The 20198-nt window shown below is 55.4% G+C and overlaps 1 protein-coding gene across 4 annotated transcripts in view; it reads right to left on the bottom strand.

Annotated features, from left to right (window-relative positions):
- Nucleotides 1-20198, bottom strand: part of SEZ6 (seizure related 6 homolog) — a 46537-nt gene that overhangs the window by 3385 nt on the left and 22954 nt on the right. For all 4 annotated transcript variants that reach the window (XM_058704253.1, XM_058704252.1, XM_058704250.1 and 1 more), the window contains exons 4-10: nucleotides 10128-10323; nucleotides 5682-5867; nucleotides 2600-2768; nucleotides 2291-2457; nucleotides 1520-1714; nucleotides 1131-1269; nucleotides 824-1020 (exon numbers count right to left, since the gene is read on the bottom strand). In XM_058704253.1, the coding sequence (XP_058560236.1) occupies nucleotides 824-1020; nucleotides 1131-1269; nucleotides 1520-1714; nucleotides 2291-2457; nucleotides 2600-2768; nucleotides 5682-5867; nucleotides 10128-10323 (1249 nt within the window). The remainder of the gene's footprint in view (nucleotides 1-823; nucleotides 1021-1130; nucleotides 1270-1519; nucleotides 1715-2290; nucleotides 2458-2599; nucleotides 2769-5681; nucleotides 5868-10127; nucleotides 10324-20198) is intronic.

Raw genomic sequence — 20198 nt, forward strand, 5'->3', positions numbered from 1 at the left:
CAGGGGCAGCAAGGTGCGGGCCCTTAGCGGGCACTAAATCGTCTGTGCCCACCTTCCTCACCGTGCGGCCACTCCAGCTCCTGCCAGTTTGTCCTGGGCCTAGCCTGGCCCGGGCAGCCTCAGCAATGCATTCCTTCCTGCCCAGGGGCCCCTCCTTGCCTGCCCCTGACATCATTCTGTCTCTTCGGTTCCTGGGTTATCATGTAGGCAGGCTTTGGCTCTGCTTTCTTTTTTTTTTTTTAATTTTTTTTTTCAACGTTTTAAATTTATTTTTGGGACAGAGAGAGACAGAGCATGAACGGGGGAGGGGCAGAGAGGGAGACACAGAATCGGAAACAGGCTCCAGGCTCCGAGCCATCAGCCCAGAGCCCGACACGGGGCTCGAACTCACGGACCGCGAGATCGTGACCTGGCCGAAGTCGGACGCTTAACCGACTGCGCCACCCAGGCGCCCCTGGCTCTGCTTTCTAAAGGACATCTGCCAGTTCCTCAGTCCTGAGAGAGGGGCCAGGTAGGGTGGGAAATTGTCACTGCTGTTAAAGCTTGTCAGAAAGGCAGAAACCAACGCTTTTCCTCAGTTTCCTTTTTTTGGTTTGAAGGTCTTCCTGCTGCCTACCCAAATCTCTCTTGCTGCAACAGAAGGCCCCCTTTCACTGTGCGCTCGGGGAAGACTGAGAATAAGACTGGCTTCCTTCAGGTGACACCTGGGAAAGTTTCCAGCTTTCCCTTGTCAGATAAGAGCTCTCAGGCTCATTGCACTGGCCTCTCTGGCTTGCCACGATCTCTTCCCCCAGGCAGCAGGGCAGGGCAGGGGCAAGCTCACCAAAGAAGTGGATGACAAAGCCCTGCTGGTAGCCCAGCACCGAGGCCCCAGGGTCTGACTGGAACTGTATGGTGACGTCGGCCATGGAGGTAAAGAGCTTGAAGTGGCCACGGGGCCCTGAGTACTGGCCCAGGACCCGGGCTGTCAGGTCGTCCCCATCATAGAAGGTAAGCACGTCACCAGGGCCTATGCGCAGCCTGTGGAGGAGGACCGTCAGGGAGGATGGGCCCGGAACCCCGGGCTGGGCTGGGCAAGAAATGGCCCCAGGGCTTAGGAGCTGGCTTGGCCTAGCCCAGTGAGCACTCACACTCGGACATCCAGCATGATGCGCTTGTCCTCTTCCACGTGCACGCCCCAAATGCAGTCCTGCCCACGGCTGTAAGGCTCCGGCCAGTTGGGGGAGAGCACCACACCAGCTGAGTCTGTGATCTCCCCACTGCACACAGCTGGAAGGCAGGGGAGGCCCCGGAGGTGCGTCCCCTCGGTGTCCCGCCTCCCACCCCCAGCGCTATGTCCTGGGGCTGCCTCCTGCCCGCGGGAATACCTACCGCTGGGAGCCCCCACCTCCTCCTCCTCGAGGGGAAGCTTGAATCACACATGTCACAGGGGCCCTATGACCCCAGGTTCTGCAGCTGGCTCTCCCGTCCCCACCCTGCTCCCTTTTCCCGGCAGACCCATCCACAGGTACCTACTGACCTCGGCAGGCTGGCTCTGTCTCATTCCACTGGGGGTCATGGGGGTCGATGCACTCAATGATGATGGAGCCCTGCTCCAGGGTGTAGCCAGGGTCACAGCTGAACTCCACAGTGGTGCCCACGGGGTAGGAGGGGGCGCTGCTGCTGAAGTTGCCGTATTTGACAAAGGGCTCATAGCAGTGGCCCTGCTGGAAGGCTACAAACCAGGCCCAGCCCAGCTCAGTCGCAACCGGGGCAGACATGGGGCAGATGTTCTTCTGCCTCCCGCCCCAAGGCCTTTATGTTCTTGACCACAAATGCGTGTCCTAGGCTTGCGGCAGGGGCGGGATGCCCAGAGCACCCTACCCTGTCATGTTCGGGAGGCCATCTTGATCGCCGTTGCATTCCCAGCACCTAGTTTTGTGCTTCATATACACAGGGCACTCAATAACTGTTTCTTTTTTGGATTAATTAACGAAGGCATGCATGCATGAGTGGTTCTAGAATGTCTCTAGTTTTCCGTCTCTAAGGGTTGGGGCCTTTTTTGTTCCTCAGACTCGAGAGGATTCATTCTCTTGGACTGTGGAGGGCCCGGGTCCAGGCAAGGGTCTCCCACGAAAATGGGGTAGGAATCCCAAACTGGAGGGGAGGGATGGGGGGTGGGGCTAAGTGCTAGCTGAGCAAGGGCTAAGTTGGAAGGAGGGATGGTGGAATGGAGGTGGTAGGGGGAGGGTGTGAGAGAAGAGGCCCTGGGTTCAAGCCCTCCACCCCTGCGAGGCCCCAGCAGGCTCACCCTCATAGCGCAGGGCCATGCCTGCGGCTGCCCCACTGCTGTCAGTACAGAGCTCCACGAAGAAGTGTCGGCCGGAGCTGAGCAGGCCTTCGATGGGCAGGTACTCCACCTCGTAGGAATCATACACTGGAGGGGCCTCCACATTGTCCCCATTACGGATGATGAGCCTGGGCCAGGAGAGGAGCGGCTGCACGGCTGGTCCCGTTGTCCCGGGTGGGGGTGTGGCCCACGCCTGGGTCCCCGTCCTGCCAGCGGGGCATTAGCAGGCCGCACACTCCTGTCCCACACCGGGCCAGGACCTCCCCTCACCTGTCGTCATCCTCCGCCAGGGAAACCTTCTCAAAGTGTAAGTGCAGCCGCTGGCCTTCGGGAGCCTCGAGCAGCCAGTGGCAGGTGAGATTGTTGCTGTAGTTGCCCGGGAAGCCCGGGGAGACGATGCGGCCGGTGGTGGCGTTGCGGGTCACTCCACCGCAGGCAGCTGCGAGACACGGCCAGGGCTGTGGGCTGGATCCCGGATCCCAGACCCACTGGATTCTGGACGGCCTGCCAAGCGTGCCTGCCCACCCCAGCTCTTGAGTCCTCTGCATGGGGCAGCAGGAGTATTTGCTTTCATGGTCCTGAAGGTCAGTCCTTGGCCCCTGTGACCCTGCAGCCCCACGCAGCCCGGACTCCCCACCTCCTAACCTTTCACACCTCTGGGACATTTTCCTCCTAACCTTTCACACCTCTGGGACGATTCGTGTGCAATCCCTTTGACTGTGGTAGATCTGCCATGGCCTAGCCAAGGGGTCCTGGGTGAGTCATTTCCTCTCTCTGCTGGCTCCTCTCGGAGGCCTTCCCCAACTCCCCCCAGGCAGACTTTATTAAAGCCCCTTACCCAGGGCTCCAGCCTTCTTGGTATATCTGCTGCTTCTACCTCATGCCACTTTTTCTAAAACCAGTTACTGTTTGGATATGTCCCTTAACTAGGACCCCCTGGGGCAAGGGGCACGTCTTTTCAGGGCAGGCACAGAGTTGGTATTCAGTGTTTGTTGAATAAAATGAGTGAATGAATATAAAAAAGAGGGCAGGACTAGAATCTGGGCTGACAGACATCTGGTGGACGTGCAATCTGCCTCCTAATGTTGTGCCCTCAGCAGACATCGCTAGCCAGGACCTGGCCTCACATACTTTCTGAAATAGCATCACTACCCCCGTTGTTCCTGGGCTGACTCCTCTGGCCTGGGACTGTCCTCTTTCCAAGGGGAGGCTGAGTAGCTCTCCCGGCCCCATCACTGAGGACTTCTGGGTTACTTGGCCATGAGCTCCTGGCAGTTGAGTGGGGCCAGAGAAGGGGTTTCAAAGGCAAGCGGAGTGAGGCTGGTTCCAGGCAGCACTTTCCTCTCTTAGACACACAGCTCTGGCCCCTGCCTGCTCTCAGAGACCAGGCTGCCGTGGCGAAGACACAGCGCCTTTGTCTCCAGATGTTCAAGAGAGCAGAATCTTTTTTAATAAAGCTCCTGGGTGGGGGTGGGGGTGGGGGGCTTCTGGGTGGCTCAGCTGGTTAAACGACCAGTGCTTGATTTTGGCTCCGGTCATGATCTCCCAGTTTGTGGGTTTGAGCCCCTCATCGGGCACACGGAGCCTGCTTGGGATTCTCTGCCACCCCTTTCTCTTTGCCCCTTCCCTCCTCTCTCTCTCTCTCTCAAAATAAATAAATAAAACCTTAAAAAAAAAAAGCTGGAGAGAGGGCTGCGTTGATTTTCTGCTTCTCTGCAGAGAGGGCAGACGCACCTTTCTGTTTGGTCTCAGAACAGAACTGCCCTGCAAATCTGATCATGCCCCACCCTTCACTTAAATTTGTCTGTGGCTCCCTGTGACCCCCAGGTAATGCAAGCCCAAGGTGGCATTCAAACCTTTACCAGCCCAGCTCTTTCTTGACTCGGCTTCAGCCCCATCCCATATATCCCCTTCTTTAGGCATGCCTCAGCACTTCCTCACTCCACCATGCTGCTTTCTGCCTCCACACCTTTGCATGTGCTGTCTCAAGAATCCAACCCACTTCCCTGGGCTCACATTCTTGTAGTCCCTCCATGCTTTCTCCCTGGGAAGCTTTCTTTTCCTCCTTCCTCATTTTGGAGCAGCGCTCCCTCCCTTGGATCCTTCCCATGCCCTGAATTCACCCCGTCACAGCACTGTTTGCGCAGAACCTGCTGTGTGCCAGTTTTCCCACTTGCCAGAGAGCTCCTTGAGGGCAGAGACCACATCTGGCTTATTCGCCTCTGCTTGTGCCTAGCACCCAGGAAGAGCTTATAAAATGAGAGAAGGCTCAAGAGCCCAAGCGATTAAAAAAAGAGCAAGAAGAACATGAGAAAAGAAAAGAAAAGGGGCGTCTGGGTGGCTCAGTCGGTTGAGCGTCCGACTTCAGCTCAGGTCATGGTCTCGCAGTTTGTGAGTTCGATCCCCATATGTGACTCTGTGCTGACAGCTCGGAGCCTGGAGCCTGCTTCAGATTCTTGTCTCTCACTCTCTCTGCCCCTCCCCTGCTCATGCTCCGTCTCTCTCTTTCTCAAAAATAAATAAATTAAAAAAAAATAAAAAAAGGAAAAGATGACCAAGCTGACTTTCACACTGCAGACTGAACACTCCATCTTCCTCCTGCCAACAAGCCCCTCTCCAATGACAGCAACCTCAGACTTCCTGATCATCCAGGACTGGAACCTGGGAGGAAGTCTCCTTCTGCTCACCCCTCTTCCCTCATCTGTGTCTCTGGAACCTCTTCCCTGCTCTCCATTACCAAAGTCACTAATTTCAGACCCTCTTGCCTGGCCGGCCTCCTGGCCTCCAGACACCATCTGGCTGGCTCTCCTGAGGAATAGTTCTGAGCTCCTCCCTGGCTATTTTCTGAGTCCCTAAACACTCCCTCAACTTGTTGCCTCCGTTGTCAAAGCCTGCGCTGTTCCCTCCATTGAAATGTTAAACCTTCAATGTCACTCGCCCCAGGAAGCCTCCTAAATACCCAACTAGGAATGATTGCTTCCTCCCTGCCCAGGTCTGTTTGCTGTTCTTCACTGGTGCTTTTTACTTCCTGCTCTGGAAATTGGTGATCCATGCGCTTCCTTCTTCTCCCACTTCCTGGAATTGTGGGCTCTTTGAGGGCACGGTACCTGTTTAATTTAGCTCTGTACTGGTGGTGCCTCTATGTCAGAAGTGGTCAAGGAGGGTGGTTGGATAAATGCTACTGAGGTGTGTGGCCAATGTCTGGCTTTCTTATGGAGACCAAATGAAGGTTCCAGGCAGGAGCAGAGAGCAGGGATGATCTCCAATGCCCACCCACCCCTCCCCCCCCCCCCCCCCCCCCGCCCCGCAACTTACTTCCCTGTTGAGCACTGGGTCTCCTGGAGCCACTTACCAATGCAGACAGGCTCTTGGGCATCCCAGAAGGGCTGGGTGGCATTGAGACAAGTGAGGATTCTGGCACCCTTCAGCTGGTAGCCAGTGGCACAGCGGAAGCGGGCGCTGCCTCCCGGGTGGAGGCTGGTGACAGTCACAGCTCCATAAGCAGGACGCTGGGGAAAGTGGCAGTTCAGGAGATAGGCTGCAGAGAGAAAATGAGTGACACTGTGTGTGTGTGTGTGTGTGTGTGTGTGTGTGTGAGTTGTGGGGCTGAGTCATAGCCAGGGCAAAAGGGGCCTGCCACAGCCTGCCTGGAGGCATCACTCGGGGCCAGAGGAAGCACCAGGAATTCCAGAAAAGACTCTGATCCTCTCAGAAGGTGCCAGTGAAATGTCCAGCAGCCTAGGCTGGTTAGTGGAACAAGCACAGAGCTGGAAGTTAGAAGGCTTGGGTTCTGGTCCAAGCTTTCTGACACTTTTGGCAGATTAGCCTTTCTGTGTCCCACCTCATTTGTTAAATGAGATTCAAAATGCCAGCTACCTATGGGGTTATTAAGAGAATAAAGGGGATAGTATTTTATTCAGTTTGGTATCCCTGGAATGTAGCTGATAGCACATCTTTATGAAACAGTTATTGAAAGGGGTGCCTGAGTGGCTCAGTCGGTTGGGCGTCCAACTTTTGCTCAGGTCATGATCTCACAGTTTGTGAGTTCGAGCCTTGCATCAGGCTCTGGGCTGACTGACTTGGAGCCTGGAGCCTGCTTCTCTCTCTCTCTCTCTCTCTCTCTCTCTCTGCCCCTCCCCTGCTAGCACTCTGTCTCTCTCTCTCTTAAAAATAAACATTAAAAAAATTAAAAAAAGAAGTGTTTATTGAATGACTTATAGATATGAAAGCACTTGAAATAATAAGTCTATCCTGATGTACTGATATTATTTTTCCTATAGGGGACGAATAGGAATTACAGCCAGAACGATTGAAGTCAGACAGTAAAAAGCTTTTCCAGTATTCATTGGCAAGGGCTGTGGACTTCTTTTAAAAACAGGATGGGGTGAGGGTGGGGAGGCAGGGAACGCCTTCTTGGAAGTTGGGGGAAGGACAAGTTGCCTTGGGAAACTTGGGAACTTTTGGAATTGTCATACCAAGTGTGACCGGACGGTGGCAGCAAATCCTATAAAACAACCTGGCAAGTCCTAACCTGGAGCCAAGCTGGGGTGATAGCTAAAAATGGAGGTCAGCGCTTGGGTCGGAGAGGTGGGAAAGAAGGCCAGATGGGTCAAGGAGACAGGCTGAATGAAGCCTTGGGCTACAGAGTCTGCAAACTCTTGGGGGTCGTGAGAGGGATGGGGATTGTCTAGACTGAGGATCTTGGGTGGAGGGGCCCACCCTTACTGGTGGCACTAGGTGGATGGGAAGAGAGGTCAAGGCAGGAACTCTGCTGGCCTCTGTGTGATTTGTGTGAATAGAAAAAGGGGGGTTGCCTCTGGGCAGAACAGAATCCAGAAATGAGTTTTGTGATTTTCACCTCTCCCGGTTTTAGTTACCGGGCTTGTGAAAAGAGAGAGGGATGATTCACTTTCTTCCATGTCTCATGGCCAACGAGTGGTTACTTGTGATTGGCAAGGCAGGACAGGGCGGCACTTAGGGGGTGGTTCTGGGGTCAGACTGCCTGGGTTTGAATATAGGCTCCCCTACTTGCTGTGCCACCTTGGGCAAGTTGCCTAACTTCTCCATGCCTCAGTTTCCTTGTTTACCCACCCATTTAGAGTATTGCATCCAGTGTTACGTGAGAGGTTAACTGAGAGGACCTGTGTGCAATGCCTGGCACAGAACAAAAACCAAATGTACCAGCCTGCTGTTATTGTTTATAATCTTGATTGATACAAGCACCTCACATCTGCAGGCACCTTCCAGTTTCTAAAATGCCTTCGTGTTCTTCTTGCTTGATGTCTACAACACGTTTGGGAGGCAGGAAGGCAAGCTATGGGTTAGTAACTCATTTTCAGGTAGGGAACACTAAGGTTCAGAGAGACTGAGGGACTTGCCCTCATCATGCAGCCAGTGAGTGGTAGGGTGGGCACGTGAAGCTCCTCCCTCTAGAGCCTTCCATGTCCCCTCTCCCACCTGCTTCCCCAGGTGAAGTAGAAACCTGGGCTCAGGAGTCAGAGAAACCTGTGAGCAACAGACAAGCCTGCCCTGGGTGGTTGGTTACTGTGGTGGCCGCTTACAATGATCTGGGGACAGACCTGGGAAGGGATGGGGAAAAGAGGGTGGGGCACCCTACCCAGAGTGCAGAAGAGAGGGGTGACACCCAGGGAGGTCTAGGCCATGAGTCAGATGTACTTAAATCTTTCCTGGGAGTTCCTATCACAACTCTGGGAAGGGAGGTCCCCCATTTCACAGATTAGGAAATTGGGCTGGGATGAGGTGAGAGCAGGAGGCGGGGGGGGGGGGGGGGCAGATGAGGAAGCCCCCAGACTCCAGAGAGGCCACTTCCCGGGAGGAGCTTCCTCCTGTTGCCATGACTACCGTTCCCAGGGAGCCTGGATGACTGCAATCTGTTGAGCTATTTTCTCCCTGGCGTCTGTTTCTGGGGCCAAGTCCAGTGCCAGGAATGCTCAGGAGGGAGGAGGGGCATGCCTGGCAGGGCCCTCTGCTTCCTCACCCTGCCTGAGGCTGTGGGAGGGGAGGTGGAACTTGGATTCTACAGATGAAGCCCTTGTGGGGGCCCATGCTTGTGATCTCCAACATTATCTTGGACAGCTCCGGCAGTGATGTGGGTACTAGTCCCCTCGCCCCCTCTTCTGGCACCCTCTTTCTCCAGCCCAGGGAGACACGCGTGTGAGCACATGCTCCTCCTGTTCCCATCTCTGGGATCAGGGCTAATTACAGCCTATAATTAGGGGAATTACACTCATTAAGGAAAGAGCTGATCATTGACAAAAACTGGGCCGAGGAGGGAGGGCTTCTGGGAGCCGAGCAGGAGGCAGGGCTGGGCCAGCTTTCCTAGCCCCTCCTTGGGGTCTGCACCCCTTGCCAGGCCTCCAGCTCCCTGCCTTCCAGCCACCGTGGTCTGGCCCAACAGAGAGAAGGTCCAGGGTTTTGTGCGAAGGAATTTGCGGCAAGAGAGAAGGTTACCGTGGCGTGAAAGTATGCCCACTGCTAGGGAGGATTGATGAGCCATTAGGGAGGCTGGCCCTTGCCTCAGCTGGCCCCTTGCCTCTGCCAAGACCCTGGGCAGCCCATGCCCACCGCCAGGCTCCATGCTGCCACACCAGACTGCTCTCCCAGTTTGGGTGGAGAGGCTAGAGAGGGGCAAGTGCTTCTTAGGTGGTTCCAGCATCTGTGTCTCCAGCGCCTGTCCTCCTCCCTGGGCTGTGGACCCTGCGGAGCTGCAGAAGGGGGCCCCTATTGATAATGCAGGGCAATGCCATAATTGTTCACACCAATTATTTCCCCATTAGCACTCCCAGTCTGAACCGGTTACCCTGTTACAGCAGTACAAGGGGTCAAGAAGACTTTGCCTGGGGAAAGGGGGCCAGGAGAGATGCTGATGGAAGAGGGGCAGAGGCAAAAGCCCCTTTTCCTCCCTTTCCCATCCTGCCAGCTCTTTAATATTTGTTTCGGTTCCTTCATGGAGCATACTAAGTTCATGGAACATCCTAAGTGCTAGGCACTTCACATGAACCCTTTTGTATAATCCTCATCATGACTTCATGGAGTAGGTATATTGGTCACATTGTACAGCGGAGGAAAAGAAGGTCGCGGTGGTCAAATGACCTGTCCAAGGTCAACCAATGGGAAGGAGATTTAGACACAGATCTTCCCATCTCCTGAGTCTGTGATTTTCCCGTTATATCTTGCCACTCCCTTATTTCCAGAGGTGTTCTGAGCTGACTGGGGTCTGACACAGGTCTAGGGTGAATGAGGCAGTTCAGGAAGCCCAGGTTGGTAGCAAAGGACCTCCCGTTGGTCATTATCAAGTCCCTTTGACCTTGACCCCCTTGAATTTGGGGGAGATGGCTTTTATTGTTATTGCTTAAGTGTCTGCCTCCCCTAGAGATTCTGAATTCCTTGAGGGCAAGGACTTGGAGAGTTCATCTTGATATTGTCAGTGTCCAGCACAGGCCTGGCAAAGAGCAGATGCCTAGGAAAAGTTTACTGAATGAACGAACAAATGAATGAATAGATGGCAAGGGGCACCCCTGAGGCTACCTGGTTCTGTGTCGGGCCCCCTTCACCACCAGTTCTTTTACAGGGTAGTAGGTGGAGGAAGGAAGGTTCTGGAGGTGTCTGATGTGTCTCTGTACAACTAAACAATCACCTTTAGTTGTACAGAGCTTCACTGGGCATCTGTGCCTGACCCCGTCTCCCCTCCACCCCCTATACACACTATAGTAGCGCCAGAGATCCCGAGGAGGGCACCCACTCTGGGCTGGTTCCTCCCTCCGCTGCCCAGGCCTACCTTGGTAGTGGAAGTGGAAGGTGCCAGGCCCAGCAGGTGGTGGGAGGCTCTGGAACCTCAGTGCTGCTTGGTGGGTGGGGCTACGGATGACCTGGCCCCTCAGCAAGAAAGACTGGTTGGCCAGGGGCAGAGGGTCGGGCCCCCCCAGGCCCTCCACAGTCACCACCTCCCCCTCTCGGAGGCTGATGTTCTGGACCTGTGGTGGGATAGACACAGCAAAGCAGAGCAGTCAGGCTTCTTCCTGCTGACTGAGTCCTGCTGCCCACAGGCTCCCAGAGGCCCCAGGCACGGCCAATCCTCAGGGCCGCTTGGCTCCTTGAGCCCTCAGGCCCCGAACTAGGCTCTCGAGTGCAGGAGAAGCTCATTTCACTTCCTGGTAACCCCGTGAGCCGGGATCTGAAGTTCATACCCAAGGTCACATAAATATTATTAGCAGAACTGGAATTTGTAAGCATGTCTTTCTGTCTCCAAAGCTTTTCTTTTTCTTTTTTTTTTTTTTTATAATTTTTTTTAATGTTTATTTATTTGTGTGTGAGAGAGACAGAGTGTGAGAGGCAGAGGGGCAGAGAGAGAGGGAGACACAGAATCCGAAGCAGGCTCCAGGCTCTGAGCCATCAGCACAGAGCCCGATGCGGGGCTCGAACTCATGAACCGTGAGATCATGACCTGAGCCGAAGTCAGATGCTTAACCGACTGAGCCACCCAGGCACCTCTCTTTTCTTTTTTTTAATTTGAGAGAGAGAGAACATGTGTGAATGGGGGAGAGGGGCAGAGAGAGAGAGAGAGAGAGAGAGACAAAGAGAGAGAATCCCAAGCAAGTTCCATGCTCAGTGCAGAGTCTGATGCGGGGCTCCATCCCACGATCCTGGGATCATGACCTGAGTCGAAATCAAGAGTCAGAAGCTTAACAGACTGTGCCACCCAGGCGCCCCATCTCCAAAGGTTTTCAATGACACCAGGACACCTGCTGCTTCCTATCCCTTCACTTCTCTGGGCTCAGTTTTCTCTTCTGTAAAGTGGGGTGGAGTAGGTATGTTGAACTAGATAGGTGTCCAAGGGCCCGGCCAGCCATGTGAGGTCTTAAGCATCAGATCCATGTGCCCAGCTTCCCCTGGACACCCCCTGCTGGACCCCACATCCAGCCTGCCCCACACTGAGCCACCCCACACCCAGCCAGCAGCTTCCCTCACCGTCCATGTGCATGCCCAAGTTAGAAACTGGCATCTGGCCTCCTCCCTTATACTCTGCATCCAATCAGTCATTCAATCCTGTCTGTTGGACCCCAATTTTCTTATTACTCTTCATCCCCCTGCCACTTCCCAGCTCCTCACAACTATTACTCACTGGGATCACTGCGGCCGCCTCTCTGCCTGCAGGGCTTCACCCACTCCTCCCTCTGCATCAATACTTTCTGAACTGCAGCCAGCTAACAGCTCCAACCTGTGGCCCGTCGTAGCGCTTCCTTGCTGAAATCCTCTGGTGGCGCTCCGTGGAGCCCGCAAAACCCCCACTTTCTAGTCCTGATGCCTTGCCGTGGCCCTCGGGGCCCTGCCCAACTTGGCCCCTGCGGTCTGTGCAGCCAGGCCTTACGCTGTGCGCCTGCACTTCTCAGCCATCAGTGTCTCTTCTCTGGGCCTCTCTCTCTTTTTTAAAAATGTTTATTTATTGTGTTAGAGGGGGTCGGGGAGGGGCAGAGAGAGGGGAGAGAAAGGATCCCGAGCAGGCTCTGCGCTATCCGTGGAGCCCGATGCGGGGCTCGAACTCACGAATTGCGAGGTCGAGAGTCCGATGCCCAACCAACTGAGTCACCCAGGTGCTCCTCTGGGCCTCTTTGTCCAGTCTTCCCTCTGATTGTCCCAGGCCTCTCTGCCACCACCCCAATCCTCAGGCCCTCAATCCCTGGATCATCCTTCTGGGCTCCATGCCTTCATTCAGTCAAACAAGGATTGGACAGCAATAGACTGCCCAGAGGGGAAGTGGCAGTGTGGCCTGGTACAAGGAGCCCAGAGATCTGTTCCTTCCCATATGTCCCAGTTGGCCCTTTCTCTCTATCCCTTAGCTCTGATCACCTCCTGCACATTTTTTCTCCCCTGGAGAATGGCCTTGCCCTCTCCCATCCCCAGCTCATCTCCGGGTCCTGGCTGGCTCAGATCAGATTATGTCTCTCTCCTACCCTGTTCGCGACCTCAGACTGCCCAGAGGACAAGGTCCAAACTTCCCAGCTCACAGTTGGCCCCAGTGGCTTTGCCAGCCTCGCTTACCGGCACTGCGAGCAGAGGCTACACCTCCCCCCGCCCCTCTGGACGTTTGTATACGCGGGACCCTGCGCAGGGAATGCCCTCTCTTCTTGCCCTGCTGCTGAAGCTGGTCATTCTTTCAGATCTCAGGACCACCACCCTCTGCCTCCCAAGCCAGGCCAGTCCATTCCTTTGCCTCAGGGCCTCCCCACCTCTCTGTACCTCTCCATTAGAGCCCAGGGTGGCGTTTGGGGTCACAATGCCCTCTTCAACGGCCAGTTGCAATAAATCTGTGTGGAGAGAGTGACTGTGTGGACAAGGGGCGGTACATTCCTCGCCAGATCCCTGTGAGCTGAGAAGCACAGAGGATGATGGATGCCAAGCCCAGCTGGATCCAAGGAGACACTCACGCTCTGGGCCCCTCAGACTGTGGGTGCTGAGGACAGATGTGCCCCGGGGACTCCTCTCTCTGGGAGAAAAGACCTAGTGGGTCTTTGGGGCCAAAAAGAAGGCTCAAGGCGGGGTGCTGGGCCGGCAGTTTTGCCTCTCCGCGGGGCGCTCTCTTACAGGGCACGTTCGGGTGGAGGCTGCCTGACCATCTGCCGGGGACATTCCTCAGGGAATTGCTGCTGCAGGCAGAGGCTGGATGAGGTCCCTTCAAACTTGGAGATTCTGTGATTCTAGAGTTGGGCAAACAAGACTCACACACGTGGAATCTGTAATTATCGAGAGACGCCAGGCAGCATATAATTCCGACTTAAGTGGCACTGAATGCATGCAGCAGGAATCCTCTAGGGGGGAACGGAGGGATTGCAGGCTCAGGGAGAGCGTGGAGCAGGCGGGTCTGAGAGGTCCTGGGGAGGAGGAGGAAGGGAGGACATCGCTGCAGGGAAATGAACGTAGCCTTTTTCCTAGTTCCCGTAAACGTCCCTTGACCTACAGCTTCCAGCTCCTGACCCTGCTGTTTGCCACCAGCGGAGGCAGCCCCACAATAACAATGACGGTTTATGGAGCACCTACAACGTGTCCAGCCTCGTTCTGTTTATAGATAGGATTTCGTTCTCACCACACTTCCATAAGGAAGGTGGTAAGATCCCCCGTAAGTAAACGTAGGCTCAGAGAGGCTAAGGAACTCAGCAAAAGGTCACAAAAAGCATTAAGTAGCAGAATCTTGCTTTGCTGGAGGCAAAGGCAATTCCTTCCCTCCCCACCTCAGGGCGGTGTTACCTGCAGAAAGCCATCCAGACATCCAGATGTCCATACATCTGTATTCCCAGACCCCAGGCCCACCGGGTTTAGTGTGGGGTGGGTCGTGGCCAGATCTGGCTTTTTCCAAGATGTTGAGATTTATGTTCTCAATAGCCATCCTTTGACCCCACCCCCGAAGCCCGGGGTAAAACTGGGAAAACTGGGAACTGAGGGCCCTGGCCCCCTCTGATCAAGAGAAGGCATAGCCCCCTCCAGCCAGCCTGGCTTTCAGCCCAGCTTGGCAGTGAGGGTTGCCATGAGATCACAGAAGGGAGTGGGCCTGGGTTGCCCAGGGCTCACATCCAGAGGGCACCCTGTTCTCCGCGAGAGGCTGTCTGTGCAGCCCTGGTCCCTTGGGTTCCCAGCACCCACTTGCAGGCCTGCTGCAGTGGCTGCAATGTAATTTGTCACTTGTTTGAAGGCCAGGCCTGACAGGGGCCAGACAGGGCTGAGTGTTGGACAAGGAGGGTGATGAAGTCTTGATGCAATTTGCAGGCATCTGAAGAGCTTGGGAGACAGATTGAAATGTCAGCTCTGCTCACAAGGGCTGTCTTCCCACACCCCTAGCCGGTGACAAGAGTGGGAGCTGGGGGCCAGGCAGGGGGAAAATAGAGCTGAGGGAGGCGAGGACAGTTCCCCCAGGACCCTGTCTAGCACTGCCCGGCTTCCAGCAGACCATGGGGTCAGTTCAAGGGAGGAAATACAGCCACTTTGAGGAGGCTGACTCTCTCCTGAATGGGAGGTGGGGAGGATTTAGGTTGTGCTCTGCCAACCCCAGACCATCAGCCTTGACTGGCCTGTCTGTCCCCATGGAAGCCGCCAGTCAGGTCTCCAGAACATGCCCTGATGGTATGATTCATAGATGGGATGGTGCCACCATCCCCCAAGTAAAACCCTGCACAGGCGGGTGGGCTCAAGGATAACTCTGGTGTGTGAGCCCCACCCCTGGCACCTGAGCCCTCAGCCCCCAGAAGTTGGCCACAGGCCCTGCTCCACTAAACCCTCCTGGTCACCAACACCCGTGCATATACTCTGACATAGACCCAAGTTGATGCACACAGCCTCCTCGAACACTTGGCCTGGCACACGGGTGCCCTCACACCCACGTGCTCCCCCACACCCTCGTGCTCCCCACGCCCACGTGCTCCCCTATACCCATGTGCTCCCCCACACTCTCGTGCTCCACCCATCCCTGTGCCTCTCCACTCCAAACAATATTATGATAATCACAATTTTTCCCATGAGACCCTTTACCGTTTTCAAAGCTTTTTCACATCCATTATCCTCTCAGATCTCACAAAATCTCAACAAGGGAGGCAGAGCAGATTGCGTTTACCTCCACTCCATAGATAAGGGAATCTTGTAATCAGAGATGTTGAGACTTCCTCTTTGGGTCACCCAGTAAATCCAAAGCAAAGCCAGGACTCCAGGCCAGGACCTCCGATTCCTGGTCCAGTGCTTTGTCTTCATGCACAGCGCCCCAGGCCCTGCTCCCAAACTGGAGGAATTCGAGGTGGGTGTCTTGCAGGAGCAGGCAGGGCTGAGTTGAGAAAAGGGATTGGGTAGAGCCCCCCACCAACAGTCCCCAGCTGAACTCCCTTTTTAGATTCACCACACCTGCCCAATCGCCTGGGCCGGGGGAAGAACAGGTGCTCTTAAGTCCTGGAATCAAACCCTGGCTCCATCACTGACCACTTGAAAGGTCCTTGGGCAGGTCACGTGACCTTTGTGAACCCCAGTTTCGTGTGTGAAATGGGATGGCTGTACCAACCTGATAGGGCTGTAAGGATTAAGTTAGATCCTACCTGTAAGGGGCTTAGCACAGAACAAGCACAGCTTAGCAGTCCTCTTCCCCTTTCCTGGGGAGATCTGGGCCCTACCCTGGTAAGACCATGGCTCTTGCCATGGTAACAGCTGTCACCAAAAGACCCTTAGCCTCAGGTCTGCCAGGCTCTGCCTAGGAGGCACTGGACCTGGGAGCCACCCTCTCTCTGGCTCAGGTTCTACAGCTGCGAGGAAGCAGGAAGCAGGGTCAAGAGCTTGAGGGGCTACTGTCCAGTCTGGCTTATGAGGGAAATTCCTGAACCCAAAAAAGGAGACCTGCTCAGAAGGACTGGCTGGGAGGGCCCTTCTGCATCATTTGGTTCATCTCCTTTTACAGAGAGGGAAACCAGTCCAGAAAAGGCCAGGGGCTCTGCTCAGGTACGAAGAGATGGGCTGCAGAGGCGGGACTGGAGCCCCAGTCCCACATGACAGCCTCTGTGCTCTTGTCGGAACTGATGCCTGTTCACAAGCTCTTATGAGCTTGAGTCTGCCTTGGGGATGGGGAGAATGGCCTAAACCCGTGGGGCTAGACCTGCCTGTGTCCCTGAAACTCCCCTCAGATTAGCCTTCCAGGAGCCAGAAAAGAGGAGGTTGCCCAGAAACCTCCTGGGCCGGAGGTTGACTGGCTACCCTACTGGTGTCCACATCAGGCCTGGTCCCAGTGTTCCGGCTATCATACTGGCAGCTGACCTGGCACGCGAGAGCTGTGTTCCAGTGCAGCCACCTGGGGCACGAGGGTAGGGACTATGAGCAGCTGTGCCCAGGCTCCAGATGGTACAGAGAACAGCCAAGCCAAGATGGAGGCTGGCAGTGGGAAGGCTCTTGGAATGCCAAGTGCAATGAGAGGCACACGCCAGGCCCAGAAAGGCCTGGAGCCCTCGGGGGAGACCGGCTGCCCGGAGAAGGGATGGGACCCCCATGGGCCATCCTGAAGGGGCTTCTCTGGGTCTCACCAGAAAGAGCCTAGCCCAGTGCCTGACCCCAGCTGACACAGGACAACCTCCTCTGATTACGGAGGGCCTGGCCTGTCTCCTTCCTGTGGGCGGCTCAGACGTCCAGCCTCACCCATACCTGCAGCACCCCGAAGGGAGGGAGGCAGGGTGATAAGGGGCTGTGGTCCAAGACATGAAGAGCTGGGGCGTTAGGGATTCTGGAACCCGTGAGGCTGTTCCTCATGCAAAGGGTCTTGCCTGGGGCCCCGGACTTTAGCCAGGGTTGTGGTCACATGGCAGGGGCTCAGCATGGTGTCAGGGATGTGACTTGTGGGTCCTTAACATGCTCTTCTCCTCTCATGGTTTCTCTCATCCCTCCTGCCTGGATTCCATCCCTTCTACCTACCCTGAGCCATCCCTGTGAATTCATGGAGGGGCAGGCAGGGACTTACCCACAATGGAGAGAAGCCACAAGCCTTTCCCGTCTCAAGGAGCCACAGGCACCCTCTAGGCCTTCCGGCTGTCTCACCCATTTCATCCCCTACTGCCCTGGGCAGAAGAGCCCTGATTTCAGGCCTAGCGCCTGGCAGGAGTGCAACCCAGAAGCCCCTAAGCTCACCTTCTATTCCTGTGCAATAAAGTCACCTGTCCCAAACTGCCTGGCAACCTTCAAACGGCCAGTCTGACATACCCGCTGCTTCTCAGCCCAGGCTTGTCTGCTGACCTCTCATCTGTCAGGCCCCAGAGCAGGTCTCATTGCCTCCAGAAATCCTTCTCCGGCCCTCCAGGCCGATGAAGCGTGCCCCATCCTGGCATTCCCACAGTCCCCTGCGCTTCCCACTCCATCCTGACGGCGCCGAGCATTCTGTTTAGGACTTCTGTCTCCCCCAGGAACTGTGTCTAACACCAGCACAGGGTCTGGCACACGGTAATTGCTCAGTTTACATTTGGAGAACGGATTCATTCACCAAACCACATTAGTTACTGATTAACTGAGTGACTTGGGCAATTCCCTGTCCTTGCTAGCCTCAGTGTTTCCCACTTTCCATGGGTACTGGTCTGCAGTATCCGTAATTCTGCAGGTTCCAAAGCCACCTGCGTGGTGTGGCAAGGAGGCCCAGACAGAACTGGCCCTGGAAGGAGACGGACCTTAACTCTCGCTTCAGCCCTGGCTGATTCTGCCCCTTCCTTCCTGGCCCTTCCTGCCGTGGCCTCAGACTCTAAGTCAGACCACCGGGGCCAACAGGGTCCCCAAGGACTCTGCCCCATGGTGGTGAGGTAGAGGTGGTGAGGCAGCCAGTACCTGCCTGCCACATTTCCACACAGCGATCCAGGGCTGTGGCAGGGCTTCATCTCAAGGTTGCCTGGTAACAGCTTTTGCATTCTGATGAAAAAAAAAAAAATGTGGCGGCACCAGACAACAGACACAGGGCTTATATGGCAGCGGGGGGGTGGGCGTCTAGGGTGGGGCTTGTGCCCCGGCCGTGGCATGGCCGGGGGCAGGCAAAGCCGGCGTCTTGCTCCTGGTGGAGAGTACCAGGACTGGGCCTAGCCTGGCCCAGCAGGCTTCAGTGGGGACGGTAGGCTCGGGGGGCAAGCGCAGCCAGCTCGGGCCTGCAGGAGGGCACCCAGCCTGGCATCTGCCCCTTCCCATCCCCTTTCCCACACCTGCAGCTGGCGCCTTCCACCCGGTGAGCCACAGCCGGTGCCACCTCTCATTAGGTGATGATTTTACATTAATTACCTTAATTAAGCGGCACTGAGTGCTAATGGCTCAGGGGGGTGGTGGTGGCTTCTCCTAATTACCCTCCCAGTCAGCCCAGAGCGAGGGGCACACGGCTTGGCAGAACAGGAGCAAAAGGTTACAGAAAGGAGGGGAGGGACCCACCAGTGGTGGGAGAGGGGCCCCTCCCCCCGCCACTCCGGCCCTGGCTCGGAGACCTGGACCTGACATCTCCAGGACAGGTGTAGCCGACCCAGATCCAGAGGCTTTGGGATGTGTGGGGAGCAGGCCAGGAGCTGGGAGCAAGCAGCACCGCCCTGTTTCCTGGACTCCTCTGCTCCCTTCTCTGTGCTCCTCAGTCACCTGCCTGGTTCCCTCAGCTAGGCTGAATGCCTCTCTCCACCTCCATTCTGTCTCCAGACTCAGGCCAATGTCACCACATTCCTTCCTTCCTCCATCCATCTGTCCAGTCAGTCAGTCCATGGAGACCCCATGGCGGGCCCTATACTCCAAGGTACCCCTCAAGGAGCTCACGGTCTAGCTGGGGAGCTGGCTAGCTATAAACAGGCCCACAGGACAAGGCGTTGGGAGAGAATTCACAGAGAAAGTGACACCAAGGGTGAGTCCTGGGAGGGGACAGTAGGATGACTCTTCTGGGCAGAGGGACGAGCACATCCAGTCGGGGCTTGTGAGGAAAGTGGGCTTGGCCCACCCAGTTAGCTGCATGTTGCTTAGTGCAAAGGGGCAGTGGACAATGAGGGAGGAAGTGGCTAGACATGGGTCAGAGGGACTGGCCATGATTCAGAGGCCCCTGGGGAGGTGTGGTGGGGGAGGATTGATTTCATATGGGAAACACTACTGCAGTGGAGGGCGCTGGCTGGCTCAGTTGGAAAAGCATGTGACTCTTGATCTCAGGGTCGTGAGTTCAAGCCCCACATTGGGCATAAGAGCTTACTAAAATTAAAATAAAATAAAATAAAATAAAATAAAATAAAATAAAATAAAATAAAATAAAATAAAACAAAATAAAATAATAAAATAAAATAAAGATGACTACAGGGGCGCCTAAGTGGCTCAATTTGTTAAGCGTCCAACACTTGCTTTCAACTCAGGTCATGATCTCATGGTCTGTGAGATCAAGCCCCTCATCAGGCTCTGTGGAGACAGCATGGAGCCTGTTTGGGATTCTCTCTCTCCCTCTCTCTTTAACCCCACCACGCATGTACAGGTGCCATCTCTCTCTCTCTCTCTCTCTCTAAAAATAAATAAACATTAAAATAAATGACTACAGTGGAGGTGGAGGACAGTGGGGGCAATCATGAGTGGGGTGACCAGTGAGGCAGCCACTGCATCATCTGGGGGAAGGATGATGGAGGCTGGACCATGTGGTGGTTGTGGGGATGGAGGGGAGAAGCAGGCAGATCTGAGTTTTGGGGAATGTTATGATAGAATGTGCATAGGGGTAGACAGGACTCAGAGATGAGGGAGAAAGAAGGGCCAGGCTGACCTCACCGTGCAGTTCCAGGTGCCATCCACCTTGCGCAGTGGTGGCCCTGTTCCATGTTTCTGATGGGTTAGGGTCCATCTCTAAGGTCAGGAGTGGTGCGGTATGCAGGTTTGGGGGAACAAGAGGGAAGAGTTGGGTTTGAGGTGCATGGGGGTGGAAGAGCCTATGGGATATCCTTGAGGACCTTCGGGCTCAGGTTTGAGGATTAAAAGAGTCTTCATCCAAGGGAGGGATGAGATGGCCCAGAAAGGGCAGGTGGCAGGAGGCTGGGACTGTGGGTCTGACTCGCCCACCAGCTGACGGTGCACCACGTCTGTCTCCCTCACCTCTGCACCCCAGGAGTCAGCACAGGACCTGGCCAGAGGAGCTGCTCAGGGAGTATTTGCTGAAGGCATGAGTGAGTGAATGAGAGAGTCATTGAGGCTGCATGGCTCTCTCGAGCCCAACCACACAGCCCTGAGTTCTTGCTACTCAGTCACATAAATTCAGAGACTCACCCAATCCCCTGCCCCTCCAAGGGTAGAGCCCCTCCTCAAGCTCTTCTGAGCTCCTGGGGAAGAGCATGGGCTCGCCTGCCCCTCCTGCAGCCCCTTTCAACCT

This window comes from Neofelis nebulosa, chromosome 16 (assembly GCF_028018385.1).
Source record: "Neofelis nebulosa isolate mNeoNeb1 chromosome 16, mNeoNeb1.pri, whole genome shotgun sequence".
Taxonomy (NCBI): Eukaryota; Metazoa; Chordata; class Mammalia; order Carnivora; family Felidae; genus Neofelis; species Neofelis nebulosa.